The following is a 27,814-nucleotide window of genomic DNA, read 5'->3' on the forward strand; positions in this document are numbered from 1 at the left end:
GGGTGGCTGAACAAATACAGCAGACACAGGTTAATGGAAAAAACCACACATTTTATTGAATGCAAACAGTGGTTGGACAGTGTTGTTATTCAAAAGGTTTGCTCAGTTTGAGACAGTTTCTAGTCCAGGAAATGGGGCTCGGTGCAGTAACACTTAAGAGCCAGACAGTACATTGCAATTAAACCGCAGCTTTCACTGACAGCAGTGAAAGAAACCCTACTGGAACAGGAGACATTTCTCAGTCTGCTGAATCCTCATCCACGCACTGAGACGCCTCCTCACCATGTGCTGCCCGTCCTTACGACGGCCTTTATTTGTAAACATGCATTCTTTGGACTGCTTTGCTACTCTAGTTCCCAGCCTGGCTGTCCAGAAACTGCACTGGGAAACAATTCATTTTGGGAAGAGGAAAAAGATTTTTTTTAACAAAAAAGTTTCCAAACTCAGAAACAGAGTAGTATTTCAAACACTGCCAGTTTAATCTGGCTAAGCAAAAAAATGACAAGACAGTTAATCAGTAAAATCCATTAGAGACAGAAAAACTATAGCAGGTTAGGCTTTTTCCAGCAACAGTAACAGATTCCCACTACTTTTTGCCTCCACACTCTAAACCAGGTGAGGGAACAGGCAGAGGGAGACACCCTGATAAGGAGGTGTCACCAGATCTAAAAGACAAGACAGAAGTGGCACCGAGGTGCAGGCTTCCACCTTCTCAAGTTAAATCATCGTGTTTGGCTCCATGGAACTGCAGAACGCTCTCAGCCCTTCCCAGCACCTGCCACCAGGTCGTTCTTGCTTCTTCCACCAGGCGGTGGTGGAGGTCTGATCCTTCTCCTCCAGAGTCTTGAGGGAACAGCAATCGTGCACTCACCTTGATCACAGCCCCCAGCCGGGAGTATACTGCGGCCAGGAAGCAGAGACAGGAGAAGAGGTCGTTTCTTGGTGGGCGTGCAGAGTGAAGTCTAGGAGCAGTGAATCCTACATGAGAGTAAAAAACTGCGCTGGCATAGTCTCCATTGGTAGCAGTCTGCCTTGTCAGGCAGAGGGGCAGGACAATGGCAGGGAGGGGAGGAGTATGGAGTGCGGGGGTCTCGAGGGAACGCCTGCTCCGAGCTCCTCAGCGCGCTGCTTTCGCACGGACGGTGTGACACTTGAGACACAGCACGTGCCCATCCAGAGGAAAACACCCATTCTCGTCTGCTTCAATGGACAAGGGCTTCCCACAGTCCTAAACAGCAAAAGAAGAGGGAGGGAGCTCAGTGATGGCCAAGAACAGGGTGAAGGCATTCAAGGATGTAAGAAATGCCCCAGGGGGTCGGGATAATCGCTCACAGCCCACTGCTCTGTCTCTGGTGGTGCTAATGGGAGATGCTGTTTTGAGGGGAGAGTAATCCCAGCAAGCTCCCCTCCTATACACAGCTGATATATTGGGGTGATAGGAGAATGCAGCAACCCTGTACAGTCCTCCTGTTCATGCCTGTGAATGTCTAATCATTTCCTGAACATGGTCCAAAAACACTCCAGATTCATTCACAACAACTTCAGTGTTTGGTCAGCACAGGCAACAAAGGTGCTCAGCCACTGGTGAGAGGCACGGGAGACATGGGAGGAGTGGGGCCACCAGGCTTACCTCACACTTGTAACATTTCATGTGGAAATTTTTCTCCAGTGCAACAACACGCACAGTCTCATCCTTTCCAGGCTCTGGCATGATAGGTTCACTACAGACCGAGCAGCGTGGAGCATACTTCCTACAACACAGAACCATGGAGGAGACCATGACCACCGTGGTGACATACAAGGCAGGACTCTTAGTGCTGTTCAACGGCATTGGCAGCAGAGGAGTAATAAATGTTTAGGTGGAAAGACATCTTAGTACTTTGCTGACTCATTTTGAACCCAACCCCATATTGCAGCAAAAAGCAGCAGGTGTGAGGGAACCTGCCTTCTCTCACACACCACATGCACGTGCTCTCTCCACACCTGTGGTAGTCGTCCACACAGTGAGGCTGGTTGGACTGGTCCACAATGAAGGAGGTCCCCTCCAGCGGGGTATGGCACATCACACAGGTGAAGCACTGGGGGTGGTATGAGTTACCGGTGGCCTTCAGCATCCGGTCTGTGATGGTCTGCTTGCAGACACTGCACTTTTCCAAGGTGCTCTGAGCCCAAAGAAAACAAGTAAAGACACGTGAATCAAATCTCCCGCCCGTGAGGCTGCACCACGGAAAGCAAAGACGGAAGGAGGAAGGGAAAGTGACAGAGAACCACAGCGAGCTCAGTTCTCTCCAGCAGCTTTCACCCCCGTGACTCACAGCATAGCAGTCCTCGCAGAAGGGCTTCTCATCCACATTGTAGAACTGCTGCCCCTGCAGCTGCTTCTCGCATTTGAAGCAGGTGAAGCATTCCACATGGAAGAGACGGTCCAGGGCCCTCACAGCTGGCTGGGTTCGTGACAGGGGCTTCCGGCAGAAGCCGCAGAGCTCTGTCAGTGGAAGAGGAAAGGGATCAGGAGAGATGAAAACCCCACCAGGCTTAATCTCGCTGCTGTCCATTGTGGGAACGCACCAGAAGTCGCAGCCTCTGCTGGCGGTGGATGCTCCATATCCTTCATTAATTTCTGGGTCAGCTTCTCCAGCTCTTCCACCTCCTTCATTGTCAGACAGGAATTCCCCCTAGGTGGATCTGCACTGGGACCTGTGGGTCTATGCTGCAGGAAGAAGAAACATTCAATCCCAAAGGACAAACACCCTCCCACCATGTCCCACCTACTTCTCTTGCCTTTACAGGTCCTCTCTGTTCATCTCTAGGAAGAATCTGCCATCCACTGTGCTTGATTCTTTCCACCTTTTTTACATGAAGTCCTCCACCACTATCTCTACAGTTACATCTCTCTTTCAGATGGGTAACAGCCTCCCATAGCCTGGGGCAGACCCGCCCTCCTCCTCCCAACGTGCCTGTCCAAAGACACAAGTCCCATGGCTCTTTCTCTTTCCCTTACCAAGTCCCATAGCTCTTTCTCTTTCCCTTACCGTGTCTTTTGCAGCAGCAGGTTGTTCTGTCGGGCGTGGCTTCTCCTGCACTTGGGGTCTCTCCCTCTGCTGGGCATAGGTGAAATTGGGGGGTTGTGGTCGAGAGGAGGGGCCAGAAGATGAAGGGGCAGTGAACTGAGTCTGAAGGGAGGTAGGGTATCTTGCAGAATTTGAGGGAGCCATCGGAACATTGTCACCTGATTTAGACACAGACTTAGGAGAGCCAGCAACAGGAGATGGGGTGAATTTAGGGGTAGGCTGAGCAGAAGGGAGAGTGGGGGGTGGAGGGACTGGTGCTTGGGGCTCCTTGCGTTGCTGTGGGGCTGCCCATGGGGTTGGGGTGGGGTTCAAATCCACCCCAGAGGGCTTGAAAGGTGAGCTTCCACTTGGCTTTGGTGTGAACTTGGAAGGAAAGGAATGAGGAGTATCTTTGGGTGCAGGTGGTATATCCACAGGGGCTTTGGGGGCCAATGGCTTCTCCAGAGAACCTGTGGATCCTGGAGTTGCCTGTAAAGAGAAGCAGCAGAGAGAAAACAGGCAGGTTATCAGCAAGGTGGAAGAGAAAATAGGTCATCTACAGCAGTGAGTAAGGCAGCAGCTATCCCAGACCCAGAACACGAGGAGTTTCCACGCTGTAACATATTCAGCAGCACCGACAAGGTACAAGAGCCACGCGTTCCGGTCCTTCACCGACGCTTCTGTGCTATGGTTTATCCAGACATTTTAATCTTCAGCAGCACCCTCCTCACTACCTCTGTTCAGCAAACCAGTCATCTCTTCTTCCACCTGCAACATTCTGGCCAGCTCACCCGGGATTTGAAGGGGTCATTCTTCTCCATGTCATCCAACATTACAGACAGTGAGTCAATCTCAAGTTCAATGCTGCTCATCTTGCCACGTACCTACACCGCCATCCGTGAGGAAAAAGGGAGCAGAGCACGTTACAGGAGCAGCCAGAGAAACTGGTGTATCATTCCCTTACAGTAGCATGTTTTGATCCTTTGGACTGTGGTACAGATCTGCTCCTTGCTTTGAATGGATAAGAAGCTGGTGAGGATGAACAGGACACAGTCTCAAAGGTCTACAAACAGTGGGAAAAGGAACAGCCCAAGTAAGATCTGACAGATTTAGGGAGGAAAAGACATCTGGATGTCTGTAGTCCAACACTCTGCTTGCAGCAGGGCTAATTCCCAAGCAACACCAGGTTGCTCAGGGCCCTGTCCAGACGATTTCACAACATTCCCAATGATGCAGGTTCCCCAGTCTCTCTAGGCACACATGCCAGCAATGAGCCACCCTTGGAGTGGAAAAGGGTTTTCTTCTGTCCAAGAGGAATTTCCCTTGCCACAACTTCTGTCCACTGTCCCTTGTTGTGCCCGAGTAAGAAGAATCTGTCTTCTCTCAGCCCTCCTTTGGGTCTTGCAGTCTCTGGTCAGACTCCTGCCTTGGAAGCCTCTTCTGCTCCAACCCCCAAAGGCTGCTATGACCTTTCACTGGATTGCCTCTCACTCAGTATTCCAGAGGCGTTATTACACTGAAGAGCCCAACTGGATACAGTCCTCCAAGATGCAGGCTCACCAGCACAGAAGGGAGGAGCATCCATGGCCTTGCCCTTCTCTCCCAAGTGCAGCCCAGCGTGTGGTTGGCCTTTACTGCCACAAGAGCACATTGCTGGCTCACACTCAACTCACTGTCCACCGGGAACCCCGGCTCCTTCCCCACAGAGCTGCAGCCCAGCCAGCTGACCCTAACCCGGGCTGGTAGCACTCCCTGCTTTCCCAGACGTCAGGGCTTCCCGCTGCCGAGTTCAGACAGTAGCGAGAAGCTGCCCCAGCTCACAGAGCATCAGACAGAAACCACATTTCCTTGGACCTCACTCACCTGCGGGGCAGGAACCTGGCTCACAGGACCTTCGTCGAACATCGGCGGAGGAGGAGGAGGTGGAGAAGGAGGAGAAGGAAAAGCTTCTTCTGGGGCTGGTGGAAAAGGCTCTTCAAAGGGTGGTGGGGGTGGTGGAAATGCACAGTTTGAGGAGAAACTTGCATCCTCCCCAGGCGGCGGAGGAGGTGGCAGTGGCAGGTCTGTGGGGAAGAATGAGAATAAAAGCAACTTCAGATCATTTCTTACTCCTAGCCAGGAGGGTTCTTGCAGGTATTGCAGCAAGCAGGATTAGAGAACCACAGAGTGGTCTGGGATGGAAGGGACCTTAAAGAATATCTACTTTCAACGTCACTGCCATGGGCAAAGATGCCACTCACTAGATCAGGATGTTCAGGACACCATCCAGTGTGACCTTGAACACTCCCAGAACAGGGCCATCCACCTCCCTGGGCAACCTGTTCCAGTGCCTCGCCACCCTCTCAGTAAAGAATTTCTTCCTGACATCTAATCTAAACCAGCCCTCTTTGAGTTTAAAACCCTTGTCCTTTTGCTATCTGCACATACAAAATCTCCGTATTTTCATAACCCCCTTAAGGCAGTAGAAGGCCACAACAAGCTCCCCCCAGAGCTTTCTCTTCTCTGGGCTGACAGATCTCAGCTCTCTCAGCCTGTCTTCCTGAAAGAGGTGCTCCCACCCTCGTATCATCTTCGTGGTCTCCTCCGGATTCACTCCAACAAGTCCACATCTTTCTTGTGCTGAGGACCCCGATGCACAAGAGAGGAGCAGAGAGGCAGAATCCCTCCCCCATCTGCTGGTCACACCCCTTTCTGATGCAGCTCAGGATTCCATCGGCCCTCTGCGCAGTGAGTGCACCCTGGTTTCCCTGTATTCACGGGACCTCAGCACCCCTCATGGACAACTGAACTGCACAGGCCGTTTTTCACCTTGTCCAAAGCTTTTCATAATCATTTCATCTTTCCTCAGTAGCTGCTGCTATTAGTCACTGGGCAGAGTTGTTGTGTTTTTGGCAAACATGTCTCGCTATGCTCTTTCCCACTCCTTGTCTCACTCCTTGGTCCCCCAGCAGCCCCTTCTCTTGCCAGTAACTGGCTCAGATTACTGAACACAGGGTAGCACACATGGAATGTCAGTGGACAACCCAGAACCCTGGAGAGCCAGTGTTTTTACACGAAAATAAGTAGGCATCTCACAGCAAGATAGTAAGCACTGCAAGAAACAAGGGGTGGGGGGGAAGGCAAGCTGGACCAATTATCTGATGTGTATAAAGAGTCTTTGAAACGCCTTTGTTTTTCTGGGGGGTAAAACCAGCTTTGATTTTTGAGGCTAGTATGTCTTCACATAGAGTATACATTAGGATGTGAGAAATTTTCCAAAATCCTTTAAAGCAGGCTGAAAGGCACCAGAGAGCTTCAATTTTCTAGAAAACGCCATTGCTTCCACCCATTCATAGTTGCCAAAGATGCAGAACAGGCAAAACCAACCATTTTCTACTAGAACACAGACAAATAAATGTGAATCCTCTTCCCTTCTCCACACAGGGGAGAAAGCATACTCTTATCAAGCACACAGCAAAGAACCTGGAAGATGAGGAGGTGTAACTTTCACGTGCCTTCTTCCAGACACCCACCTCTCTTCCCAGCTAGCCCCAATGAGCAGTAGGGTGAAAAGACCAAGCTTTTCACTCCAGCTACTCCAAGTGCAACTTTTAACAGCAGTAATCAAATTGTCTCATCTTTATATCTAGCTGCTGTCGACAGGCTTTATAAGGACTTCTCATCTGTAACCTGAGGGAGACGATAGTGCCCTTTTAGAAAATGAAAGCCAAAATCTTATTAGCCTGTGGAATGCATAAACTGCCCTGGTATGCAACACCTCTTCCAAGCCTTCTCCTGCTGCAGAAATTCTGCTGGGGGAAGGGAGTAATACCATGTTTGTTTGGTTTTTTTTTTTTCCTTTGAAATTACAGTTTGGGATCAAGCTTGTACGTGCTTGCCTTTTCCTTTATTGAAACCATAAGAAACAAAACCCTGACCTGTCGTCACATTGTTTCAGATGCACTAAAAGCCAGTTTTATGAATTATTCACAGGACAAGAAAGTTCCCCTACGAAGTTGTTATACCAGATTTACAGAATAATCAATACTAAATATATCATTCCTACAGCAATACTAACTTAGCCATCCTGCCACCGAAGACAAAGAGTCCAACTGCTACAGCTCTGTGTTGTACTACATTTTGTTTGGGGAGTGTGTAAGAAAGGCACAGAAGGACTGAAGACATGCACCAGAGAAGGATCAAATCAGACACATTTCTCTCGTGACTGAGTTTTGGTGGCTCATCTGTACTTCAGATGTCTTGCTGGCAGCCCTCACCCAATGATGACACAGCAGCTTATGGCAAATGGTTCTTTTGCTAGTTTTTCTGTCTAGTTACTCCATAATGCCCACTTTAATGATAGGAGAAGCAAAGCAAGCAACACCTAATGCTCCACTCACACTCTATACTCAAAAATAATTTTTAACACCCATCTGTCTACTTCAGGTAATATTTGTGTCAGTTTGAGACCTTCTGAGGACACATCCCTAATCCAGACAACCACAGCAGAAAATGACAAGACGGGACCTTGCCCTCCACAGACACCAGATTCCAGCCAACAACATAGAAGAAACAGGTCACTAGAGTTAGCTGGTACAATTTTAGGAGGCAGAAGCAGCAGCGTGTCCTTGAGACGAGAAAAATGGGAAAAAATGGTTTAAAAAATGGCCTGATACTTTTCTCCTCTAAGCACAGGATCAGTCTCCCTACCACCAGGTCAGCTGCCCACTAACTTAGCATGCTAACCCAGCAAATATCAGTGCTGCAGTTTCTGCTAAACGGTGAAATAAAAGAAATTTAAACCAGCAGCTGGCATTCTCTGAACATGTGTGTCCCAACTGAGGCACGCCCTTTACTTGACAGAGCCTTGGGGAAATAGGCAGTATCAAGGATTAGCAAAGGGTCCCTACAGAAATTTCTGGTGGCCCCATGCTGATCACGAGTTCAAACTAGAGAGTCACCCAACCAGTAACCTGCATCTTGAAGGACACAAAACCAACCAAGCAACAAAGCATGGAACAAAAAAACCCACTCTACCACAGCAGGAAACAAAAAAGGCCACACCAAAAAAAAAAAAAGGAAAGAAGAAAAAAAAAGAAAGAAAGAAATAAGAAAACCACAGTGAAAACAAGAAGTCACTCTACACAGGAAAACCCAACCCAAACCACTAGGAAAAAGTGCAGAACTGTACAAGCCATACAAACTAAACTCCAAGTCTCACTTCCTGTTTATCGTCGCTGCCACTATTTTTTCACACAATTATTTCTCCTTTCTCTTCTCCAGCATGGAAGATGGCAATTGCAGAGTCCACAAGGACAGTCAGAGATAACCAGCTTGAGCTGGGACCAATCAACAAGAAGGAGAACAGCGTGATTCATCACTATCAGGGTCAACTTCTCTGCAACATACTTGCTCTCAGACACGCTGGCCAGAAACCGACTGCAATTACACAACCGTGCACCCAGGGAATATTGAGAAAAATCCACTGCATTCCTCCAGCATCAGTGCAGTGCAGGACAGCCTCCCCCCTCCTCTCCTGATGGAGATACCACGTACTTGGAGATCGCTTTCCAATCCACTTATCTCATTACGGAACCTGCTAGCCTCTACACTGAGAATATCCATCACTTATAGCAGTTATTCCCCGTTCTTTTATTCAGCCCAGCTACAAACCTCCCACCCTGAGAACTCAGAAAGGCACATTCACATCTGCCAGGGCAGCCTTCACCTACCTTCTGGCAGCAGGGACATGGGTGGTAATGGAATCTCCCCCACCTTCCCCACCTGAGCACGCTGGGCACCAGGGCCAGGAGGTGGGGGCGGCGACGACTCTGATGCGCCCCCGGCCTTGAAGGGGTTCACCTTGGGTTTCGGGGCAACCACAGGCGCAAACTTCTTCCGTGGGTTGTAGAAGGAAGGGACAGAAATGTTGATGTTGACTGTGGATGTCATGCGGGTCCCTGGGGCGGCCATCTTCTCAGCACCTAGCAGGAGAGAAGAGGGAGGAAACCGATATGAAGTCATCCTCGGGCCAGAGTGGAAATTATTGGAGAAGAACGCGTGAAACAAAGGGATGCAGGAACTCAACTCAGGCCAGAGGCTGAGGTGCCTGAGCAGTGCACTTACGAGACCAGCACAGGAAAAATGAAGAACAGAAAGTGCAGACAGCTCGAACGAGCCATCACACTTCACCGTTTCAACTCAGGACGGCATTAACCACAAACGGGTTCTCGCAACAGAGAAAACCCACATTTCCACCGCACTGGAGCCCTGCACCTGCGGTGACCAGACGGAAGGCGATCCCCCGCAGCCCAAAGGATGCTCCCAGAAGGGGAGTCGGCATTTCCCCTCGCCCTCTACCCGCTAACGCCAGCCGGTCTCTCTCCAGCTCAGCTAGTGACAGCGCCGGCCAGCAATGCCCCGTCTCCCCGGCACGCCCACCCTTTACCTCCAGGCCCCTCCATGCCGCCGGAGCCCGCATGCAGGGCGGCACAGGGTCTCCCGGAGCTGGGCGACGCCGGCCCGCGTCTCCTGCCCGCCCCGGCCCGCTCCGCTCCGCCCCCGCCAGGAAGCGCTCCCCGGATGCCGCCGCCCCCCGCCTCCCAACCCGCCCGGCTCCGGCGGCTGTCCGGGGAACAATCCCCGGGAGGGGAGCATCCCTCGGGCGCCCGCGGTCCTGCGATCCAGGCCAGCAAGCTCACCCGTGCTAGAAGCCTCCCCGGAGCCGGGCGCTTCGTTGTAAAGCCCGGCGTGCCCGTAGCCCTCCTAACGCCCCAGCACAATAAGGCTGCCGTCAGCACGGCGGCTCCGTGCCAGCGTTTCACGTTGGCGTGTCCGAATCAGTGCCCCTCCGGCCTCTCACACGGACAATAACAGCTGCTGCCACAGACGGCCCTGGTGCCAGGAACATCCGCACACCCCGATTAACCCCTGGCTGCTGGTGGGACCCGCATGTCCCATCCTAAGCGCTCCCACGACTCAGCGCAGCGTGGAACGAGGTAGCAGCAACCTGTCACAGCTTCCCCGGGTCACAAGCGTGCGGCAACACGGACAAACAAAGTCCACGCGGCTGAACTTTTTCCTTCCCTTTGTGCCGCGCTGATAAGACGCATACGCTTGGACAACTCTTCTGGGAGCTTCAAAAGAACGAGGCCACAACAATAAGCACGAGCCAGAAAAGCTGTGCTGAGCATTCCCCCTGGATTCAGGATGGGAAAGGGCCACGGCAGAAGAGTAATCAGCAAGGTCTGTCCTCACTCCTCCGAACTTTTAGGGGTGAACACACTTATCAGAAGGGACTGACCAACTTCCTCCGTTCTGCACCACCAAGCTTCAGAAGCTGTTAAAAAGACCTCCAGCCTTTCTTTAGAGACTTTTGCCTCATGCTCTGCTGTTTGACTAGGGTGCAATGAACCACTTGGCAGTAGTTCTACCAGATTTGACAGCATTATGGGCAGAACGCTACAGTGACAATGTCACTTCTAATCGCGGGGTTAGTCAACACACAGTCTGGGGACGTCGGCTGCTTCGCAAAAACAAAACCCACTGGCTTTGCAACCAGCAGCTGCTCTCTCCCTTAACCCAAAGCAGCCCATTTCCCGGTATGCTGTGCCGCTCTTGGGCGCTCTCTGCTCGGGACCGTCTCTGCCCAGCAGCTGCCCCTGCCCATCCTCACGTCTGGTTATCAGCCCACCCACACACACAGACCGAAGCGGCTGAGAAAGCTTGGCTTCGCAGAGTCACCCCCTCCAGCCCTGGGGCGCTGCCAGTGCCATGTAAGCCCCAGCAGAAACACACAGCTCCTGTGGCGCAGTTGGTGAGAGCTGTGGGAGAGGGAGTGTCACGCCAAGAGAACTAATCTCACATCTTTCTCATCCTCACATTTACCCCGAGGGGAGAGATTTTTCTACCTGCTGTAACAGCATTTAGGATGACTCAAGTGGAGCTATGAAGAAAGATGCCCCCAAAGGACACAGTCGGGATACCTAAGTTACCCCATACAGAGTTTCTTTCTGAGAGCAGGAGGACAGAACCAGGGGACACCTCCTTCAGCAAGAGGGTCAATTCCCGGAAGGTCTCATGGTGGGTCTGCCACCTGTTACTCATCCAGACAGCTTTCACTTCTTTGATGCCGTGACACCACTCTCAACAGCTCTGCTCCTTTCCCGGGGTAGCAAAGCAGGAGGAACCTGAAGAAGCAGAGAGCCGAGTGACATTTTTCACTTCTGGTGGTAAAAGCAGTTCGGCAGCAGCCACGGTGGGACCCCCTACAGCTCCACACATCCTATCTGTACTTCCCCCATCGGCCAACTTCCTCCCAACTAAGAGGAGTCAGAGGAGAACAACAACAACAAACTCACAAAAAAAAAAAAAAAAAAAAAAAAGCCCAAACAAACAAACAAACAAACCCCCAAACTCTAAAACCCACCGAAAAAAATCCCCACAAATAAACAAGAATATTAAAAACAGATTAAACGGATTCAGGAGTTATGCTGCTTTTCACCCGGAAAATTCTCCCAGCCTGCCCCAAAGTTATAAAACTTCAAAGAGAGCAAAGTCTATCAGATATGCGACCTGCAAGGTAAAGCCTTAAAGCAACCGGGCTGGGGGAGGGCGTTATTCGGGACTACTAACTTCTCTCACAGACGCTGGGCTTGTCTCCTCCCTATGCAAGGGAGGGAAGAAAAACCGGGGAAAACTCCAAAAAGCTATGCAAACATATGTAAAAGGCTACTAAGTTCTACGGCTTTACAAGCACTTTCTCAGGGCACTCCCAGGGAGACAGAAACTCATAAATTAGGCAAATCTCATGCACAAAGGGCCCCAGATTCCTCTCTCGAGCACATCTGGAAAAAAGCTCGCGAGGTGTCTCGGTCATCCGTGCGCACACAAAAGAAAGCTTGTCCCGAGCAGAGCCGGCAGCACCCCCTCCCTCTCCCCCGCTGCCGGGGCTGTGCGGGAGCGCCGAGTCGCCTCCATTCCACCGGGAGGGAAGAAAACTCGCCGGACACACACACACAGACACACACACACGCGAACCTGCTTTCCTTGTGGAGGGTCGCGCACCCCCTGCCCCGAGCCGGCGCCGGGAGCCAAGGGAGCCAAGGGCTGTGTCCGAGGCGCAGAGCCGCGCGGGAGGGAGCGGCAGGAAACCCGCACCGCTCCGCGCCACCCCCGGGGCGAAGGACAAAGGCTTTCTGGCCGAGCCGAGCGCAGGGACTCACCTCTGGGGAGCGGGAAATGCCACCCCGGGCGCTGGGGCTGTCAGGGCCGGGCTGCTCGGTTGCCCCGGCCGGCAGCAGCGGCGGCGGCGGCAGCAGCAGCGAGAGGCGGAGGAGCTGCCGAGCGCCGGCGCTTCCTCCCGACTCGCGAAAAAAGCCTCGCCCAGGCAAAGTTGTTTGACCATAAAAGGCGCGAGGCTGAGCTCACTCGCTGGGGAATGTGGCAATGAGGTAACGGGGGCCGGGGCTTGCCGGGGCAGCGGCCCCGGGCTCTGCCGGCGGGGAGGGGGCTCAGCGCTCTGCCGGTCGCCGACCAGACGCGTCCCGTCCCGTCCCGTCCCGTCGGGGTTTTCCCCGGCCCCCTCGGCGCCCAGCCTGGGCCGGGCTCGCTGTCTGCCACCCGCACGGAGAGCCCCGCTCCTCCCGCCTTCCCTAACCTTGGAGCTGCCCCCAGCCCGCGATTTCACTTCCAGTCGCTGAGCTGGATTTTCGGAAGGAATGCGGCTGCTCTGGTGAGTCAGGGTCCCCGCTGGCCTCCTCCCCGCCCGAGCCAGCTGTGAGAGCATCTGACTCACGCTGCCCCGATCTGCCAGAAATTAAAGCAAACATCAGATGACTCCGCCGTGCAGAAAAGCGACTTGTTCTTGTACTGGCTGCAAGGCAAACACTACTAGCTGGTTTATATCTAACACTATCCACACGAATTGCTTTGTTGGGTTGCCAGTGCGGCACATCGGTTTTATTTTTATCCCAGTGTTCGCTCGGGGCTCAGCCCGCTGTAGAACAGGGGCAGCCTGACCCAGCCCAAGAGAACGTAATTTTCAACCCCAGCCTTTGCTGCTTCTCCTTGCTTCAGAGCCTCTCACGAAGGAGGAGAATCAATAAAGACATTTCCTGTGCTTTGTGCAATCGTTGTATTTGACTTTGGAATCTGGCCTTAATATCGGGGTTAATATCCCTACTGTTGCAAGTTCCCTGGAGAATTACTGTATTTGGTAATGCTCAGGGGACCTGGGGCTTGTCTGCTCCAAAGATTTAACCTATCAACACAGGTACCTTTCAGTACTGATAATTTACTTGCAGGTGAGTGAGTAAGCCACAAACCACGCCGGTGACACTCCCAGTCTGCACTACTGCAGAACGCTCACATTAGAGAGCTACGCAAAGAGATTCATCGGGGTTTAAATCCAGTGTAAACAAATCTTTAATTTTACAGGTGAAGTTTGCGCAAAGAGGTTGTATCTTTTATTTAACCAGGTGATACGGTTGGAAAAAGTCTCTCTGAGGTTTTTCAGTGTTACATACCGTTTGAAAATGCCACCCTAGCAATGCCCAGCACTGGGCGTCTCACTCCTTACACAGCTGCAACCACTGAACCACTGATCTATAGCTCTGAATTTCTTAGAGATTTATGGCTCTTCTGTGGGTGCTAAATAATCCTGTTTACTGCTGCTTTTGTAGGCATGGCATCAGTTCTGTTACCTCCCATGATTAATGCAAATAGTAATTATACAGGATAAAGAATGTATCTCTGTGATGGATCTTCTAACACTGTCACTTTTGCACTGCAGACAAATCTTCCCCCTTATTCAGGTAAAGATGTCAGTGCAGAGCTAAAAAGAATTCACTGCGTAACTGCGAACCAAATTCTAGAACATCACAACACACCCTACACAATGAGCCTGACGTCAGACAACTCTGCCACTGTTCCCTGGGCTAGCTCTGACTTCAGAGAAAACAAAGAATGTCTCAGACTGAGATTAAAAAAGTGCTGAGTGAATGTGAAGGGGAAAAAAAAAAAAAAAATCTATGCTTTTTTACTTTCTGGTCACATCCCCATAAATCCAGATGCTTGCATGTTTGATTTTCTCACCAGTGTGTTGATGTTAAAAGCTCATGAAGGCAGATCAAGGAAAGTGGGAATAAGAAAAAGAAAAGCAGCCCTCTTAGACATTTTGTATGAACTCTTCACTATGAGGAAACAAATGCAAAGCAAGTGTTTTGCGGGTTGCATGTGTGAAAGCTAGAATTCTCAAATCAGAATACATCAGAATACTCAGGGGGAAACAAATCTGATTCTGTTCTTGACACATAGTGAATTTAAAGTTTGTGCTTTTGTAATTGGAAATGAAGATTAACTAACTTCCCTGTTAGTTCTGATTCCTCCAGAAAGTAACAATCTCCTTATGCTAACAGTCTTCCTTCATGCAATTATTGGCTTGAAAGAGTAGGCATTTTTCTGCTGCAAATGAAAATTAGAGCCTTGAGGTGCACACAGTTGTAGTCACACACATTAGCTGAAGCAAAATATTAGTCCTGAAGAGGCATTTAGCTACCTGGGTACAGAGATGGATCAGCAGGTACACTTGGCTTGTGCCAGACCTTGTTATTTCTGGAATGAGCAGCCATCCTCTGCATAAATCACTTCGGCTGTTCTATGCCATGAATAAGTGATCTGGTATTTTGGAGTCTATTGTGGTGTGAATGCTACTGTCACCATGGGTGAAACGACAGCCCACTACAAAGCAGGTGCTTGAGGGATTTAGAATACACAGTTCTAGCTGGGTGCTTCTTTTGAGGCAAGTGACAGGAAGCTAGCCCCGCTACTGGCCGTGATATCAAAGCTTAGAAATGCTGAGAGTTCAAGGCAGCCATCTCAGGAAGACTGAGTTTTAACAGAGACAGTTATAGAGAACCTTTGCTGGCAATTCCGTCGTGTAACGCAACGAGTAAATAAAGCATAAGACCACACAGAAGTGGTGTGGCAAATTCATGTACTGCACTGGGATGAGGTATGTGCTAGCACAGGCTAGGTTCCTATAAAATGAAAATAAAAATAGATGTAAGAAGAAAAAATAAGTCCTTGAACACAAAAGGAAGAATTATTTGCAAGAACACTTGGGGAATTAAACTTATCGGGCAGAAAATATTTTTTGATAGCCAGGTACGGTTTAGGTAGCTGCAGATGGGAATCTTTTTGTTAAATATGTGTTTAAGGTCAGAGGAAAGCAACCCAGAATCCGGACACGGTGCTTTACTTGTGTTAATGTGAAACATCTGCATCTGTATAATTTCCATCCATATCAACAGATCAATTAGTGCCATTTTATCTCAGTGTGAATTAGTTAACAATTAGTGACGCCACGCAGGAGCCCACGTTTTTCCTAAGCAACGAAAAGTTCTGACTCGTATCTGCATTGAACCTCTGATGCTTCTTTAGTCACATAACTTCTGTTTAGTCTAACCACGTTTCATTGATTAATGTTAAATTGCTACTTCATCAGCTTTCCCCATGCTGTATTAAACGCTATGTCTGGGCCAACTGGAAGGGTTGGGAATATATAATGGACCTGCTTTGGTCTCCAGGCCAAGTAGTCAGGCCTGCATTGTGCAAACTGCCTGCATCCACATGGGCCAACAGATGTTACAATTGGACTCAGTGATCTTCAGAGTTCTTTTGCAAGCTGAACAACTCCGTGATTCCATGTAACTCACCCCGGTAAGAGGTTTCCTAGGATCTGCTGTGTTCCCACAGCATAGCCTCTCCTGGTGTGCTTCTCTCTCCAGAGCTCCCTTGAGCAGGGTGTTCTCTCTCTGAAAGACAACATCTGGCCCAGATTGTCCCCTGCCAGGCTGCTGCACACAACCCTGGTGGAGGCCATGACGTGTGCAGGGCTGTCTTTTTTCTGACCAAACAGCAGTTTCGAGTTGGAGCACCTCAGTGCCATTGTGGGATGCGTGTTGACAGCTGGGTGCCACACACAGAGAGAGCTGTGCTGGGGACACCAGAGCCTCATGAGACAGCAATCCTTAGAAGCCTCGTCATCTCCCTGCCTCTGTGCAACTGGCACGCAGTCAGGAACGCTCTTTGCAAAGGTCATGAGTTCTGGAGACGTCCCTGAATGACCAGCTACCCTGGACGTACAGCTGTAGCATCTCTCTGCTGGTTCTCTTCAAAACCGAGTCTGCTGTGCAAAGCACACGGCAGAAGTGTGTGTCCCCCAGAAGGGGAACTGCAGAGAGCCTCTGTCATCTCGGAAAAGGGCCACTGTAGGTGCTCAAATCCCACTGTGAAGGTATTGCATGGTACACACGCACATATGTACATACTTCAAAAGGCATTCCACCCACACATACAGTTAGCTAGTCCTGACTAAAACACTAGAATAGGCCAAAAGCTGTAAACAGAAAAAAAACCCCCTCCCAATCCCCTGTTGTGTCATGAAACACTTTTTTAGTGGGGCAAATCAGCCATATGCACGTAAGAGGGAGCAAAGTATCCCTCTGGTATGACCTTGGCCATGCCAGGATGTGGCTGGCCGTCAGAGCAGCCAGGCAGCCAGGAGAACAGGGGACTGGGGTGGTGTCTGTCCAGGGAAGAAGCTCCATTTCCAGCAAAGTTGGCAGGTCTTTCCTAGAGCCATGACAGGGGCCCTGGGGCAGGAGGGACGGTTCCCAGCTGAGTTACCACTGCTGCTTCCTTATCTCCTTCCACCAAAATTTCCTGCTGCGTCTCAGCAGGCAGTGGCCTGCAATTCCATGGCTCCTGGGACTGGCTCACTGGCAGGCTTCCTTCCCCTCACACAGCCCTCCCACACCTCCTGCTCTCTGCTGCTGGGCTCTGTGCCCAAAGGAAAAAAAGATGCAAGCAGGTTGACCCAGTGGATATCTCTTCCCTCAGGTGCCGTATGACCTGTTCTGCAACTCTGGGAAACTGTGAGATGGCTCCTGGGGCATGCCCATGTGTGTGGCTGAGTGTGGATGGCCGCCAGAGCCCATTCTGCTCGGAAAGCTGCCATTTCCACATTCCAAGGCATCCTTACCATTTCCTCAGCTGCGTACCCCACCCCTTGCCACCAGCAAGACAAGCTGTGACGTATTCGGCTGCTCTGTGGCAAATATTACTGCTTGTCAGAACTGTCAAAGAAACACATCTGTCAGCCTGCTAATTAAAGAGTTCCTGTGTGTGCTGTGAGCCTCTTTCCACCCAAGTACCACGCTCCCATGGCAGAAGTCTCCTTTCCTCACTTATGCAGAGCTGTAAGCACGGCACAAACGAGCCATGCCCCTCGCTACAAACAAGTTTAATCAGATGTAGGTACTTCTGGGTGTTGCACCCTGGTGGATTTAGACAAAAGGTCCCAGGAATAATTCCTGTGTGTGTCTGTGTCAGGGGGAGGGTGCTGTTTCTGAGGAAAAGGGTTCTTCCCCCTTCATCCTCCCTGTAACAAAACTGAGACACAAAAGCAGGTTCTCAACTCTCTTGCTCTCCTACTGAACCTCCTCCTATGTGGGTACAGTAGAAGTTCTGTTGTGGCTTCCCAGAGAAGGTGCAGGTGCTTGGTACTGGAGGGAGAGAGATGCCAAGCTACAGTCCCAGTATTGTTAACCTGGGACAGGATCCTGGTCACTCCAGTCCCCACATGGCACATGTCTGTCCCAGTGCTACTATTTTCTTGCATAAGAACCGAGGTAGCCAAATAAAGCAGGGACAGGCTTTGGAGACTGCTAACTCTGTGCTTTGTAGTGTGCCTATAAAGATGTGCCATGCATATCCCAGGGCATACTGGACTCGTAGCACATTAGGAATACACAAGCAGATTGCTCTGGTGAGGAAGAATGAAGCCTGGTATAGTCCATGCCTGCATTATCTACAGGGTGTGGGTTCTGCAGTAAACCAGCCTCTCATCAAACCAAGTAATTATTTAACTCCAGACTGGAGTCCTGGCAAAACCTAGCATGTACACAGTGTAGATGATCACGGAACCAAGGCCCTGGAGCAAAGCAGCAGACCAACCAAACAGATAATATAGGCATATGGTCCAGCAGTCTGCTTGCAAAAAAAAAAAAAAAAAAAAAAAATTAAAAAAAAACACAACAAAACCTTATCCACAAGTTGCACAGTAAAACACCACTTGAGTACAGCTTTAAGAGGTGCAGCCCCTCAAGCCCTTGCCTTCCAGTTACCCAAAAGCAAAAGGTATGGGGCTACATGGAGTTTCCTGCAGTTCCCAGGTTTAGTGCATGTGGCTCCTAGTATCCTTTGCTAGTTAATTTACTTACGGTACGAATAAAAGGATGACCAGACAAAAATCCTTGACCGTTTTATGGGGTTTTCAGGAAAATTCGCAGAGCCTTGCAGTGGAGCTACTGTCCTTCCACTGGCAGCTGGGAGTCTGTGGCAAGCGACAACTTTTGGGAGAGAGCTGGTTTTCAAGCAGAGTATGATTTTCAGTACGTTGAAAATATAAGGTGTAAGAGGCCTTACTAAAGATCTGTGCTGTTCTTTCTATACCCAGCAAAGTGTTCAAGCACTGTATGAAAGCCACTGACTGGAGGATAGGGTAGTAATGGTTACAGACCACCATTGCCAGTGCTTTGTAGCTGATCCGAGTGATATTGAGAGATCAGCAGCCACAGCTGTTGCTCAAAAGGGAAAAGAGGTCCTCAAAAAGTGTTCCATCTTGTATTACCGAGTCATTGACTATCTGCACATTTCTCGGGGTGCATTTCCTTCAACGAAGGCATTCTTCACTTGCCTTGATGAGGGTCAATATGATGACCATGGTACTTGGCAAACCTGACCCTTTGCTTCCATGGCTCATGAAAAAAGTAATTTGGAACCTTTCACCTTACCCCAAACCACTTCAGTTTCCCTATAAACCACTTTCGATAAGCATTTGGTGAGGCAATCTACATGAAGGGCCTCTATGTTTAGGCTTCATCTGCAAATATACTTCTTCCCTGGGATTTTTGAGTCCCAGGTAATGTCTGTGACACTGCTGGCTAAAGGCTGGGAGCAGCAAGTAGTGAAAGATGCCTGGAAACTAAGCCAGCACTATCTCACCAAGTTGCCAATGAAAATAGGCTCAGGTTATGAGGAGAGCCCTATCAAACCATTTTCTGCAGAGTGACTGATGGTTTCAAAGACAGCGTTTAGACTTGCTGCTGCCAAAGGAAACAAACTGGATATTTACAAAGCTATTTCAGTGTTGCTTTTCCTGGGCTTCCCACCAACAGCTTTCTTTCCAACACCTTGGTACATAGTGTTCAATGCCATGAGAAGGATTACTGAGTCCTACCAGCACTAATTCTTTTGCTTCCTGTTTATTTAGCCTTTGTGGTCATGTTTTCCAAAAACTCTGTCCTCCCAAGATGGTCATCAAGCTTCTATCTTTAAGAATATAAAAAATAAATGAGACCTGGTAAAAAGGAGGGCTATATTTGGTTTCAAAGTAAACGAGAAAATATTGTGGATTTGTCTAAGAGTGTATCAAATTTGAAACAGTGCAAGAGCCACATATTATATCCAGTCAAGGTACAGACAAGCACTGCAACCTTAAATATAACACCCTGAAAGGCAAGGAGCTGCCTTAGCTCCACTTGTCACTTGCTTTGGACACATTGGACAGCCTGCACTTCTCCAATGCAGTAAAAGAGCTCCTATTTTCTCCTGATCCAAGAGAGAGGAAATCTGCAGAGAGGTCCAGATTAGAACGCACGTATGGGATACTGTCTGTATCCACTCCCTCTGAAGTTTCAGAAGGAGGAATTCCGCAGGGGCTAGACTACACACTGCCAGTGAGTCTTCTTGAGGAAGGAGACTGGGAAAGGTAGAGGGTACAGTTCATCTGTGAAGAATATGATGAAGTTCTGTTTGATACTGTTCATTGCCTCCAGCTTCTTCGATGATATCACTGGAGACAGATATCAGCCCTTTGGTGCCAAAAGCCTAAATTCAACTTAATGACCTTAGCTTGCGTTAAGGATTAGAGGGACACTAAATTATAGACATTTTTACTCTTTAATGTTGCATATTTTCAGGCCCCTGGCTTGGTCTTGAGGCTGGAATGACTCCCTCATTAGGTTCAGAATCCATTTTGTCTTTCAGTCTACACTGATGGGAAGCCTACAGCATGCTGCATCCTGCTTTGCTGTCTTAGCAGATTATACCAGAGTCCGAGAGTCTCCACTTGTGTTTGCTTTTGACTCAGAAATTGTTGTTCTCCAAATCCCTGCACCTCCAAGCAAGGAATGGAATTTCAAGTTACATACTTGGTGCCTGAAGAATTCCACTCTCCTAAACATAGCAATTATTTATGTGACTCCAGGGACCACGAGAACAGAACTCTCCTCATCTACAATCATTTCAACTCTTTCTCCCAGCTGACAGTAAATTGAGGAAGAAGTGATAAATATGAAAATATGATACGTGTTACCTTACCTATTGCAGATTAAAACAATTTTTCGGGAGATGGAAAGGAAAAGCAGCCTTCTGTGAGAGCAGATAAAAGCTAAGAGGCTTTGCCTTAGCCCAGTATTGATACATAGCACCTGCACAGACCGTGTGGTGCAACAATAAACATTATTATTCCAAGATTTTCTAGTAGCCATCTCTTCGATTGCATTGGTGGATTTCTTTCAAGAATCAGCTATGATCCCAACAAGTCTGGGGATGGGGTGCTCTTTCCTGAGCTGCTTCTAATAGGTTGATGCCTCCTTGCCAGAAGTGCCATTGGGATGTCAAGGGTTGCAAGACAGTAAGAAGAAAAAGCAGTGAGGCAGCCTCTTCTGAGACCCTGTTCCTCAAATTTCAGTGGAGAACACAGAAAGCAGCAAGGTCCAAATGTGCTTATCAAGGTGGCTGCCAGCAGGTAAAAAAACACTAGAAGACTTGTAAACAGATGGGAATGGAAAGGTCACCTCCAAATAAGCACAGAGGGAAGCATCCTGGATCCCACCATATTCCTTATGGACTGCAGCACAGCAGAGCAGGTAGATGCATTCACATCTTCCAGAAACAGCAGCAGGCCTGACTTGATTCCAAAAATAGTTTGAGTCGATGTTGATTTGCCAGAGCCTACTCACAACAGCTGTGTGCTCTATGCTAGGGACGTAATTTCTGGAGATTTTTTTTTTTTTTTTTAAACAGGAGGGCCATTCTGTCAGTGCATGAGTGAACAGTTTAAGTCGATATTTTGCTTCAGGATACATAATACTGTCATTATTCCAGACATTAAAATTCAGCAGCGAGGACAGAATCAGTAGCTTTTAAAATAAGAAGTACTTTGTTCAGACTTGCTTTTACGGTTTGGAGTATTTTTGTATGTTTTTATTAAGACCCGTAAAACTACAAAACAACATTGCAGAAAAAAACTCCCCACCTCATTTTTAAAACAGTTAGTATCCACAGTTTCTCTGAGCTCCTAGGCCCCCATCTCCAGTATATCAATGGGAGAGAGTGAGGAGATGACAACTGGTATTTTGTAAGGCTAAAAATATTGTGCCTTTTTACATAACACTGGGAATTTAAAAAGCACATTAACTGCTTGCAGATTATTTTTAAAAATGCAGTTTGAGCAACACCACTAGTATAGATTCAACTGACATTTAGGAGAAGGAACTGCTGTATGCTTCACTGCTGGGAAATGAGACATTCAGGAGAGGATGAAGTAAATGTTTAAAAAAAGGCAAAATAAGGCTCAGACTGCACCAAATATATTTTCACCCTAATATACGTCTCACATTTATGTCATTGGGGCTGTCTCTTTTTTGACTGCATATCAAGTTAGCCTTTTTGACCTTCCAAAGCAACCTCCTCAGACCTCCCCTCTTGTCACTACCTACCTGATGATGAGGAACCTTCACATTCTCATTGTCACTGCCAGAGGTTCAACAAATTCCTTTTTCACACTCCTGGAAGTTTCCTTCTTTTTTTCTTCCTCATTCATTGGCATCTGCTGAGCCCTTCCCTGGCAGGGAGGGAGTGGGAAAAGAGTTCCTTATCTGAACTCACTGATCTTCCCATTTCACTTGCTGCTGGAAAAGCCCCAGGCCACGGCAGAAGAAACTGGAATTTCAGAGCATGGCCCAGCCTACCTCCAGTCTCACTCGGTGTGAGCAGGCATTCAGCCGGCTCAGACACAAGGTAAGGACATATGAGGATGCCGAATGGATTTATGAAAGATACTTTCCAGGAGGGTGTTGCTGAGTGGGTGAAGTTTGTGACACATGAGGCAGCCTAGACTTGCTAATTCTTTGGTGCTGAGCTGCAGTTCCAGAGAGTGCCGGGTCTCCTGCTCGAGTGGCAGGTGATGCATGGTCACATGCAGTAGGTCACTGTGCTACAAAGGCGTGGGGGAGATGCCACCGGAGCAAGCTGCACCACCGCAGCTCCAGATGGTAAATTCCTTTCCTATGTCTTCTATAGAGCCTTGAGATGGGAACGGCACAAAAATGAGATCATGATAATATCTAGAACTCAGCATGACACTTCTGCATGACTCTGGGTAAAAACCAAACATGGAGGAAGATGCTGAGAGAATATTACACTTGCTAAAAAACTGCAAACCAGTACCGCTGTTCTGAAAAACCATGAAGCTACAAATTCTTAAAAAAAACGAATGGAAGGCAAATATCAAGGTAAGGTGAGAAAAGAATGGTGAACACTTGAGTATTGAACATTTATTTCTGTACCAGTACCTCAAACCCAGGTGTTATACAGAAAGCTGATTGCATTTTAATAAAATATTGCCAAATTAAGCAAGGTCACACAACAGGGATCTTGCAGCAAAGCATGTGAGTCCTGTCTGTGGTTAAGTTGCAGGTGGTCCACTCCTTGCCAGGGCTTTATGTGTTGGGAAGACACCTCCCCCTGTAGAAATTCTAATTTGTTTCGGATTTTTTTTTAAATTTCATCTTGTGTTCAAATAAGTGTGCTTTTAAGGTATCTGGCGACCGTCAAAGTATTTAGTTCCTCTGAGTAAGACTTGGGACACTCTGTCAAATATTCAGTTTCCAATAGATGATGCCAAGATGTCCCAAGCATGTGTCTCTACTGTAGCAGCATAGGCCAATTTGAGAATCCACCACGAAGAGAAATTATTTTGGTGCTCAACATTACATCTCTTCAGCAATGTGGGACAAAACACCCAGGAGGAGTTCCTGATAAATGCACTATTGAGGATGTGGATTGATTAGTTCTATCTCGGCACTGAACTAATATGCTCCCCTGAAGTTTTTTATGGTCCCTGGGCACAGGAAGAACAAGATCAAGTTTGCTGGGGTGTGAGCGTAGGTAAGCATGAGCTTATGTCACAATATGTAATGCAAACAAACCCTACCTCTCTCCACCTGTTGTCCCTTCAGTTGATTCACGCAGCCTCAAATATTTTCCCAGCTTGAAAGGACCCAGCCTTTCACTTACACAAGATAAGCTGCACCACTTTCAGGATCTGAACTACATCGGCACTGCTTTTTTCACTCTTTTAAACCGCGTAAGAAACCTTTCTGTTTGTCTTCTGCAGCAAAGGAGCTCTGAAGAAAGAAGAACTGCATGAGTCATTTTGCTATCTCATTTCCTTTTCGGTCCACATGAAAATCCTATCAGTAGCTAATACAGCTTGATGTAGAATTAACTCTTATGGCATCTACTACATTACTTCTATGAAGCAATTACTGAGATCTCTGCCAGAAGTAGCTTTTACTGGGGAATCCAAACTGCCAGTGGCAGGAGGCCAGCAGTGAAGCATATTGGAGCAACCGTCCCTGGAGGACAATTCCTGCCTCTATAGATCTGATACAGATCCTATTTTTGTAAACATCTCCTACTCGTGAACTTCATAGGCCTCTGCATATTTTCCACAGCTGAAGACACATCTTGCAAGAAGGAAGTTTCTCCATGTCTTCTGTGATGGTAGCTGGTCACAAGCTATTACATAAGGATCTTAGAAAGGATGGGAGAAGGCGGACATTCATTTTCTAGAGTCTTTTCACAGGATGACAGGCGTGGTTGCCAATGACACCTCCGAGGACAGAATAGACAAAAGGAAGACATTTTGCATTATTTGGTGCTCGGTGATGTTTACTTTAAAGTGGGACATTAATTGGCAAGAGTTATATTGTTTTTTCTTTTCATTTTAGCTGGTTTTAGTGGTAGCTAAGGAAGATGACAGGGGCACATTACCTACTGTGATATAATCTGCATCCATGATAATTAATTGATGAAAAGAATAAATTTACTCAGCAGGTAAGACAGTGACAATAGCTTTGTATTTTATAAGCAGCGTTTCTTTGGAAGATGCTGTTCCGGTATTTATAAGATCTTTATATTTATATAGAGATATAGGGAACATGTGGTAAAACAGGTTTAATAGATTCATCAATGTCTTATAGAAAAGAAGAACCCTGTTGAACAGCTGTCTCTTAAAACAAAAACAGTTAACAATTTACAGCATAAGCTGGTCTTCAGGGTGATGATGGAAGCCTCAGATTAGGTTTAGAACAAGCTGCTAAGAACTAGACTAGTTCTAAAACTGCTTTGCTCTGTGCTATTATCAGCCCTTCTATCTGGCTAGTGACTCTACCAGTCACAAGGTGACTATTTTTACATTTGCTGGAATTATGTTTTCCTCCCCACCCATCCCTGCCCAGACTTACAGTGACCGCTCTGTGTGCAGGGCATGGGAGGAAGAGACCACTGGAGGCGTGGATCCTCGTCTTTCCCAATTCACCCTGGCATACAACCCCAGAAATACGTGGTCCTCACCTAGAAGCACATGCTTATTGATTATGGTATCTCAATTTTGCTGTTGCATTCATGGCAAAATGGCAGGAATGGAGGAAGAAGAAAGTCAAGGGGATCTTTATGCTGCACTGCCTCCAGCAGCATCCTTGACCTAGTTTGGGCAGCACTGAAGCTCTGTTTTGCAAATAGAAGTTGCTAATGGCAGTGACCTACAGAACACAACAGGTCGCACATTCCTTCCCTTTTGCCAGCACGCCCCTCACAACAGGGGCTGCAGAAGGGGAGGTTTTCAGGTCTGCAATAAACAGAGGAGCACATAATTCCACCCATCATACAAATAAATTAGGAGGTTGCAAGGGGCTGTTTCCTACTGCTCCTTCTGAGATACCCATCTATGTAAAAAGATTTATCTGTGTTTCTCTCTAGATATTTAAGTACCTCCCTCTCCCAAACCTGTACGAAAATTTACATTTATAAAGATCTTTCAGACCAGCATTTAAATCAGCACTTATCAAGCGAATTTGGTGCACAATTCCCTACATGAAATTGTAGCCTCATTGTTTAAGAACCCACAATGCTCAGAGAAAATATCCAGGGCCAGTCAGAAAGTGTATTTCAAAGAAAACAAAACTGTTTATGTTGTCATTCACCTCCAGTTCCTCGCAGCAGCAGTGGGAATACTGTTGCTCAGGAAGTGCAATGACAAAAACTGTGGAGGACAGTTTTATGCTCTGTTTCAGTCCCTTGTTCAGAGATTCAGTCCTGTCTCTTCCCTCCTACGAGATAATTTTAATGAAATCATATTCTCATTAAACCATGTATTTATTCAAAATGTAAAATACGTACTTTTCTTATGGTACAATATGATAAACATTTTAGCTGATTTTAGAAACTTTGTTATTGGCTTGATGAAAGCTAGAAACTGTTCACTGATGATGAATTCCCTCCTGCTTAGAACCTACTGTACAGAAGAGCTGAGCAACTGGGTGAAAGCTGAGTCTTAAAAAAATCTTCTCAACTTCTAATGAGAATGAAATTAACTTTAAATATGGAGATTTATGTAAATATATATAACACATAATATTATGTAAACATAATAAATAAAGGTGTGATTAGGAACCAAAAGATGGTGAAGAGTCTATCCTTTCATTAGACTGACTATATTAGAAATGAGAGATGAGGCAATGCTGTAGGTGCCAAGACAGGTACTGCTTCCAGCAGCTAAGTGATATTGATTTCAAATTAAAAAAATGAGGGAGCTGGTGGCATCAGGACATGTGAGACAGCCACAAGACAGACCAATAGTTCTGTGGAGTGAATGAAAGGACACTTGGGTATAATCCCTCTTTCCAGTTATTCTTCCTGCTGTGCATGTCTGGCAGCAGCATGGGTGCTTGCCAGATCCTGCATAAACTACCAGGTACCTCACTAAAGCAGCAGCAGACAAACCCATGAAGGACTGGAAAGCAGCTTTTCAGGCAGAGCAAGTGCTAGGACTTGCTCACCTGCCTGTGGAATCACACCCTGAGGCAGAAGTCAGAGCAGGCTGATGAAGATGATATTGTAGCTTAATGAATGGAAAGACAAATGTGCATTTGCTAGGACTTGGGATATGACTTTGAGCTTGAGATAAAATGATAGACAAGCTCAAGGGAAATAAAGAAAGAAGAGTCAATGTGACTTGTCTGAAATCTTCACTGAAAAGGAAACCACAGCAGAGTTCACTCAGTGCAGAAAGAAAGTTCACAGAGGAACAGATTTAGATTTGGTGGGTGGGTGGGTGAGAGGGAGAAGGGGATTAAAATGAAACCAGACTCTTCAAACAGAGGAAAAGAAATTGCCCACAGCTGTGTCAGTAATACATCTTCTCAGGCCAGGGTGAGGTGCAAATGCTGTTTGGTGGTGTTTGGTGAAACTGCTGAGAACAGCTGTCCTCATCGATCAGTCCACAGGAGACTGTGGGTGACAACAGTTGGCTGGGCAGCCACCGACTTACAAAACATTTACCCAAAACAGGACTTGTGTCTTAATATTCCACTCTTCCCATTGCAATCTGCTTTCATTTCCCTTTTCCTCTTAGCATTCTTAGCCCCAGAGATCTGCTTTTTAGAGATGGCGGAGTACCTCTGGTTAACATACTGCCAGACCTATTGTTTCCCAGTATTTTTACAATCTAGGTTAGAAGAGTGTAGACATGTCGGGAAAAGTATCTTTAGTAAGTCATTCAGAAAAACGAGATAAGAACTGATAGGTTTGGAAATATATGGGAGAGGTGGAAGGAGTGAAATAGGGAAAGAATTCTAACTGTGGAAAGACTTCATCCTCAGCAGAGATCTAATGCATTGTACCCAGTGATAAGCATTGTAACAGCACAGCACCAGAGCACCTCGGGCACCAGAGGAGGGGACGGTGATCCTCTTACACTTCAGCAAAGTCATGTTCACTGTACATAGTAATACCTTCAATATCATGAAGAAAGAAAAAGATAAAATAGCTGCATATATTCAGACAGTGTTTGGGTTTTGGTTTTTTTTTTCATGCCTTTGTCTTTCCTACGTAGATTTTATTTTGTAAATTGACTTTATCAGAGTAGACTTCCTGCTTATTGTTTCAGAGGGACAGGCAAAATATCTTCTGTCTGAAGTCCTTTTTTTTCCTTATTTTTTTTCCTTCTGTAGGCTGACTGTAAGTTGTGAATGGAAAAATTAATGAACTTACCTATTCTTTGGTACTGCTGTTAATGAAGACTGATCAGCTGTCTTGAGCGACTTCTCAGCAATGCTGACAAAAACTGAATTTTCCATGCACGAGGATGAGATCAAAATGGCTCATATGGGATCAGCAAAATTCAATGTGCCATTACTAGAGGTGGGTGGAAGGATGCTGGCGAGACCAGAGAGGCTTTTTGGGTGAAGGAGGCACAAAGGGCCAGGGAGAAATTGTGAGCATTTCAGAGAGTGGAGGTGGAAGGAGCAGACTGGGGAGAGTCCGTGGTGCTGGGGAAGCGGGCCAGGAGGGCACTGCCTGTTGCTGGTGCC

At 47.7% G+C, this 27,814-nt stretch overlaps 1 protein-coding gene across 6 annotated transcripts; it reads right to left on the reverse strand.

Annotated features, from left to right (window-relative positions):
• Nucleotides 1-30: 30 nt before the first annotated feature.
• ZYX (zyxin) lies at nt 31-27,814 on the reverse strand. Of its 6 annotated transcripts, none has more exons than XM_040053800.2 (10): nt 27,495-27,814; nt 8,762-9,013; nt 4,914-5,113; nt 3,842-3,934; nt 3,033-3,539; nt 2,569-2,710; nt 2,316-2,485; nt 1,984-2,162; nt 1,631-1,751; nt 31-1,228 (listed from the first exon to the last, which is right to left on the reverse strand). In XM_040053800.2, exons 2-10 carry the CDS (start codon nt 9,000-9,002, stop codon nt 1,118-1,120), a joined length of 1,764 nt encoding a protein of 587 aa, XP_039909734.1. In that variant the 5' UTR covers nt 9,003-9,013; nt 27,495-27,814; the 3' UTR covers nt 31-1,117. The 6 variants fall into 6 exon arrangements, with proteins under 6 accessions (XP_039909734.1, XP_039909711.1, XP_039909726.1 ...); XM_040053777.1 differs by lacking the exon at nt 27,495-27,814 and adding an exon at nt 12,688-12,841; XM_040053792.1 differs by lacking the exon at nt 27,495-27,814 and adding an exon at nt 12,254-12,371.

The sequence above is a fragment of the Hirundo rustica genome, chromosome 2, assembly GCF_015227805.2.
Source record: "Hirundo rustica isolate bHirRus1 chromosome 2, bHirRus1.pri.v3, whole genome shotgun sequence".
NCBI classification, from domain to species: Eukaryota; Metazoa; Chordata; class Aves; order Passeriformes; family Hirundinidae; genus Hirundo; species Hirundo rustica.

Coding starts and splice junctions, on each gene's coding strand:
- ZYX (XM_040053784.1), bottom strand. Junction 5,114..8,761: donor CATGTCCCTGCTGCCAGAAG/GTAGGTGAAGGC, acceptor TCTTCCCCACAG/ACCTGCCACTGCCACCTCCT. Junction 1,752..1,983: donor TGTGTGGACGACTACCACAG/GTGTGGAGAGAG, acceptor TCTGTGTTGTAG/GAAGTATGCTCCACGCTGCT.